At 34.8% G+C, this 6,167-nt stretch overlaps 1 protein-coding gene across 1 annotated transcript; it reads right to left on the bottom strand.

The window, feature by feature from the left end:
• Positions 1 to 765: 765 nt before the first annotated feature.
• LOC145729832 (serine/threonine-protein kinase RIO3-like) lies at positions 766 to 1,935 on the bottom strand. Its single transcript, XM_081980754.1, has 4 exons — positions 1,695 to 1,935; positions 1,342 to 1,572; positions 1,181 to 1,284; positions 766 to 1,053 (listed from the first exon to the last, which is right to left on the bottom strand). Exons 1-4 carry the CDS (start codon positions 1,804 to 1,806, stop codon positions 1,021 to 1,023), a joined length of 480 nt encoding a protein of 159 aa, XP_081836880.1. The 5' UTR covers positions 1,807 to 1,935; the 3' UTR covers positions 766 to 1,020.
• Between the last annotated feature and the right edge of the window lie 4,232 nt (positions 1,936 to 6,167).

The following is a 6,167-nucleotide window of genomic DNA, read 5'->3' as shown; positions in this document are numbered from 1 at the left end:
TATAATTATGTTTATATAATATTATATGATGTGAAATTTATATTTTTATTAGGAGGAAACACGACAGGTGTGAAACGTCGTGAAATATACAGAGCGTCCTTGAAGACCTGTAAAAAATACCGCTCTCCAAATTTCAGCGTGTTTTGTCATAATTATGGGATCGTTGAAGCAATTTTGATAAAATTTGGTACAAGTACTTTCGAAATAGATACTCATTACTTGACGAAAGTAACTTTTGTCTAAACTGTCCAGTGACGTGTAGATACAAGAGACTTGGTTTTTGTACTTTAAAAGGCTGTATTTGTCTAGTGATGAGTTATTATAAAAACTGCCAAGATGCATCTCAACTTATTTTTTGAAGGACAACGACTTCTTGCAGCACTATTATTATAAAATAAAATAGTACAATTTTTGGCCGCTCTAATGTCTCTCTTTTTTTTGGGTCTTAAAAAGTAATAACTAGGTTATCTTGCAAACAAAACTTCAAAACAAAATTGTTCAAAAGATCTTTCTCCATATTGAACAAGGAAATAAAAAAATTGTATTTTTTTAATAATATTCAGTGAGTGCAAAAAGTAGAACGGACAAATAAAAGCCATCTTCTTGAAACCCACTGAAATTTGGACTGTATCTTTCTTAGGAAGCTCTTTTCAGGAAAATGACATAATGTCATGTCAACTTATTTTTTGAGGAACTGAACATAAAAAATAAATATAATGACATGAGCAAAACAGTGTTTTTTATTGTTTATTATATGAGCAGAATTACTATTTTATTGAACTAAATTTAAATCTATGCATAAAAATCAATCATTTATTTTGACAGTTAAATACACTTAAGGCAATTGTAAAATTATACATAAAAATTCCATGTTAGGAGAGCTATTGCCAATAATGCAAATCCGTGGTTTTGACACTGATGGAGATGAACTTTGCAAATGCCATTGTGTCAGTGTACCAAAACGCTTGCGACGTCATTCCACATGACCATCGATATGGTCGATAACGTCAGGAAGTCTGATTAAAATCTCCGTTTGGCACTTTTGGTAAGTTTCTGTAAAGTTATAATTAAAGGATTAGAAGGTTGCGTTACCAAATAGTTTATAAAAAAAATCTCTGCATTTTGCAAAATTAACATTGTATAACCCACTAAGTAAAAGTCAAAAACATAAAAAACTTACCTTGTAACCACATACTGGAAAACTAATTTTATCTCTAAGAAAACTGTCAAAATGATTGCACTCTTTTCTGTCTCTAGTGTTTTCCTCCTCGTCACTTTCAAAATCTACAAGACAACATCATGAAAACAGTGTGGAAACACAAATTGACTCTCTTAACTTACCAAAATTTTCAGAAGTTCTTTTAAACTTCTCGAAAGATATCGACACTTTAGAGTCACCATTATACTTTTGTTGTGTTCTCATCAGCATCTTGTCATACGCTTTATCAAATTGCAGCTGCAGCATTCTGGCTACTAGGGCATCACTGTCCATGGTATCATTTGATATAGCCCTCAGCACCTCCTCAGGGATATCTTCAGATGTTAAGGTAGCATTGGAAGAAGTGTGAGCATCTGTGGTGATAATAGCAATAATGAAATGTTATGCAACTCATTGACCGTTGTAAAAATGGTTGTAATTGGGAGCTGAATTGCTTTCGCTACATAGTTTTTAGGTATAATGTAAATGAACTTACCAGTTATTGGAATTTCCTGGCCCAACTTTCGATTTTTTCTTGCCTCTTTGGACATGATTTCTCTCAAATTTACAGCCTCTGTTTTTTTAACGTTGGCCCAACGACAAGCCATTTTAAACTTATGTGGATATAAAATGCCTTTTTAGAAAAATAACAGGTGCTTAAAACAGAGCTTAAAGTTCCACTTCTGTTCGCTTCGACAGTTTCAACGGAAATGAATGAAATTAGATGGATGCTACGACTACGGCCGTTACGGGTCTAAAACCCAAGTGGGCGTGACCTACTGTGCATTGGGTAGGGGTAGAGTATCAAAGCCATTGGGTACAATTTAGCGTCCGAATACGACGTTTCCGACGTTACGTAAATTAATTGACTTAAATAAGCCTCTTATGTCTAAAATGTTATTGACGTATTCAAATGCAGGAACTTGAGTCAAAGACCATTGGGCAGCCTAACCTAAGCCAGTTTAATGCGGATAACTTTTTTGTAAATAGTTTTGACTATTAATAGCTATTACATTAATACGATTTGGGTTACTCACTGGTTATGCTATCTCTTGCACGTGAACAATAACCAGCAATAACTATAGTTTTAACTACCATGGATTAGTTATTCGCATTAAATTGGCTCTAAAGTTTACTATTAGGGTACGTCAATTATGATCAATGTTTATAGACATCGGGTTTAATTTTTTCATGGCAATATGCATTGCAGATATTTAATTTCTGAAAAAATGATGGATAACTGCATCTATCAAACAACATTAATGATTTCTCAAGACTCCCGGCAGTACTTATGTAAGTTAACTTAGTGAATAATTGTAGCAACAAACTAAATTTATTATTATGTAGTAGCTTTTTTCTTTTTTGGGGGTTGGATCGGGTTTACGTAGAATCACTGTACAACAGTAAAGCCAACGTTTCGCATATTTGTTTTTGCATCTTCAGGGCACGCTGTTCTTATGATTCCGTGTCATTGTTTTTCATGTACGCATTTGGATGCATCCACGGGTATATCACACTTAAATAAAACGTTATAAAAGTTACATATAACATTTAAACTACACACAAATTAAAACGTTTAAAAACTAACTAAACTAACCATTAGTTTATAACACTTTGCGGTGTTGCCAGATCAGTCAGAAAGAACACCAACTTTTGATTTTCAAATGGAACACCCTGTTTCTAATCTCATTTTTGAATTCCCCGCAAGAAGGCTAGTAATTAATGTTAATACTTCCCTATACCTATCTTGCATCATTTCTTAGATATTTCATAAAAATAGTTAATTTGTCAGCAAAACGGTAGTCTAAACATTAATTAAATTGTCAAGTTTTGAAAGGTTTGCTTAGGTGACCTTTTGTTCTCAATTAGACAATATCACATGGTTGAAAAGTTCATGGACTGAAAATGAAAAAAACATACAGAGTGGTCTCTCTCTTGCACTTTAATTCAAACCATCCACTTATGACATGCCACTATGACATAATTAACAAAATATTTTTAGAGTTCCATGGAGAATCTAAAAATGTTTAAAAAAATAGGGGGTTCTATTTAAAAAAAATAATATTTTACATGCCACGTCTTTATGAACCACGCTGTATATTCGAAAGTAATTTTAAATTAACCATCCTAATATTCTCTAAAACTTTTGTGTTAAAACTTTTTTTTGTATTTCTCCAAACAAATGAGATAATGAACTTTACTCTATCGATGACTCACCCTGTACAAATTGAGAGGGGTCTTTAAAACTGATTATTGTTTGAATTTGCAAAATTTGGTTTAAATACTGTTCGGGGTTGTGTTTGAGGGTTCAAGTTTGGGTGAGATGGACGCCATTGATTAAAACCTGCAAACCTTGGAGGGCTAAATTGTTGTTCGAAAGAGGGTATAAAATTAATATTGTAATTAGTAAAATTCTGAAAGTTTTGTGGTGGGGCTGGAACTGGCATTAAACGAGTAATGGGACGATGTTGTTGAAAATTATTTTATTGGAATCTGTTAGGAGTTACCATTTGAGGTGGGCGGTAATTCTGATAGTTAAGCGAGTTTTAATTTACTATTATTGTAGAAAATCTAAAAAGGATGTAAAAGTGGACATACAATAAAAACCCCTCGAAAATAAAACCCCATTTTATTCTTAAGGAGGGAGGAATTATATGACCATTTATATTATTTTATTATTATAATATTGTTCTTTAGACGTATGCACCGTCAGCATTTGCTATAATCTACCAGGTGTCCAAGAGCACCCTGGATATAGGAGATTAACATGGGAAAACGGTTTTGATTTTTTTGCGCCTGTACGGTTGATTTGATTGAAAAATCGTATTAATGAAAGTTGTAGTACCTATCACGGACTGGTTTTCTGTATTTTTTTCAGATCTGTAACTTGAGCTTTTTCGTCGTAAAACACGAACAAAAATGAGAAAATTTAAACTTTTAGCCTGCACTGTATAAGGGGTTGTCGAGCAACGGGTAAACAGGTCATTGTTGCTGGTACGGTTAAGGGCTCAAGTTAGAGATCTGAAAAAAATACAGAAAACTATTCAGTGATAGGTACTACAACTTTCATTATTACGATTTTTCAATGAAATCAACCGTACAGGCGCAAAAAAATTAAAACCGTTTTCCTATGTTAATCTCCTATATCCAGGGTGCTCTTGGACACCTGGTATATAACCGGTGCAGCGCAGCATTGTAGCTTTAGTCATAATCTCTGTCTCAACCAGTGTGAGTGGTAATACACATATTGCTTTTTGTAATTTGTAGTTTTATTTTTAAAAACGCCAGTTGTCGAAAAGTAAATAAAATTCAAGTTACGTATAATAAATATACCGTGTAAGTCGGTCCTCAAGTGGAACCTCATTTCTGGTGAACTGCAATGACAGACTGACCGTATTCACAAGAAAGACTTTAGACAGCCAAGTGTCACAACCATGAAAGTATAAGGGTGCTACAGATGGGTCGGTCAAAGTTAACTCCGAGTTACGGTAACGAGCAAAGTCAAAAGGTACCGTAACATGTGACCAACGGCAACTTAACATACTATGATTATCACGTCCCAACTGGCAAAAACATTTCCATGAGACTGTAAAATACATTATGCCCAGTTATGATACCAGTCACATGGCTAAAACACTTGACATACTGATTATCACGTCACAACTGAGAAAAACACTTCCATAAAACTCTAAAGTACATGTTAGCAATCATATCAAGGTGGCGAGCTCATCGTGAGAACTTCACACGGGCTCGTGATACTTGAGGGCGTCTATTTTCAACCACTCTTGGATGGCGACATATTTATTGGTGTAAAAGGACGTCTTTGGGAATTTGCTAGGCTAAGTTATTTTAAGTGTCCTGAGAATTATTATTGTAACAGATAAGAGATAGGCGTATGTATTAAGATACTTGTGAGACGGGTGCTCTTAGGGTGTTTAGTTAAGGGATTTAAGAAAAGTGGAGGGCATTCTGATATTCACCAGCGGAGAGAGTGGTATATGGGAATAAGAATCATTAAATTGGTTTAGTACGGGGAAATTTGTTTTTATTCTTCCCTCAATTCTTACATCAGAAGTGGGATAGAACAACTACACCCTCCAGCTAACTACATTAAGTGATACTGTGCTTTAAACCATGCAGGAATTTGTGCAATTGTTTGTAAATTTGGTGAAATCTCTTCAAGAGCAAAACAATAAAAGTGTCGTGTCCACGCCTGTGTCAATTCCTGATTTTGATCCCCATTCGGATGATTGTGATATGAATACATGGTGCATCGAAATGGATAAACTCGGGAATATGTTCGGTTGGTCGGAATATGAATTAGTGGTGAGAAGTGCTTCCGGATTGAAAGGTGACGCAGCTGATTGGTTTGCGAGTTGGCAGCCCCCCAACAAGTCCTGGACCGTTTTCAAAGAGGAGTTATGCAGCATATATCCAGCAAAACGGAACTTGAATGACAAATTGCGAAAAGCTAGCCTCTACAACAGCGATCAAGCGGACTCTTACTGTGAGTATGCCAGAAAAAAAATGTCATTAATTAAAGCTTTACCGTTTGACATGTCTGATGAGCACATTCGTGAAATTGTTATCGGGGATATTACTGACGTCCAAGTAAAAACTGCCGCTTTTAATAGTAAATTTGACAGTATTGGGGAACTCATATCTCTTTTGGGAAATTACAAAAAAACCAAACCTAAACGATTTCAGTAAACTGAAACAAAGCAACCCATTTAATTCTAAAATTGAATCTAAATTCAGGCAGAACCTTTGCTATAAGTGTAACGAACCTGGGCATATTAGTCGCCAATGTACTAAACGACAAAAGATCGATCATTTTGATGATTTGAGTAATCGTAATTTTGATAAAAGTCAAAACAGGCCTTCTTGTACTTACTGCCATAAAATCGGACATCAAATTAATGACTGTTACCAATTAAAGCGAGATCGCCCTTCTACTTCGTGACAGGTA

This window comes from Ips typographus, linkage group LG5, assembly GCF_016097725.1.
Source record: "Ips typographus isolate SLU linkage group LG5, UJ_Ityp_2.0, whole genome shotgun sequence".
NCBI lineage: Eukaryota > Metazoa > Arthropoda > Insecta > Coleoptera > Curculionidae > Ips > Ips typographus.
This window is presented reverse-complemented; position numbering and strand designations above follow the sequence as displayed.

Coding starts and splice junctions, on each gene's coding strand:
- LOC145729832 (XM_081980754.1), bottom strand. CDS start 1,806: ATGGCTTGTCGTTGGGCCAACGTTAAAAAAACAGAGGCTGTAAATTTG. Junction 1,573..1,694: donor CCAGGAAATTCCAATAACTG/GTAAGTTCATTT, acceptor TTATCACCACAG/ATGCTCACACTTCTTCCAAT. Junction 1,054..1,180: donor TTCCAGTATGTGGTTACAAG/GTAAGTTTTTTA, acceptor ATAACTTTACAG/AAACTTACCAAAAGTGCCAA.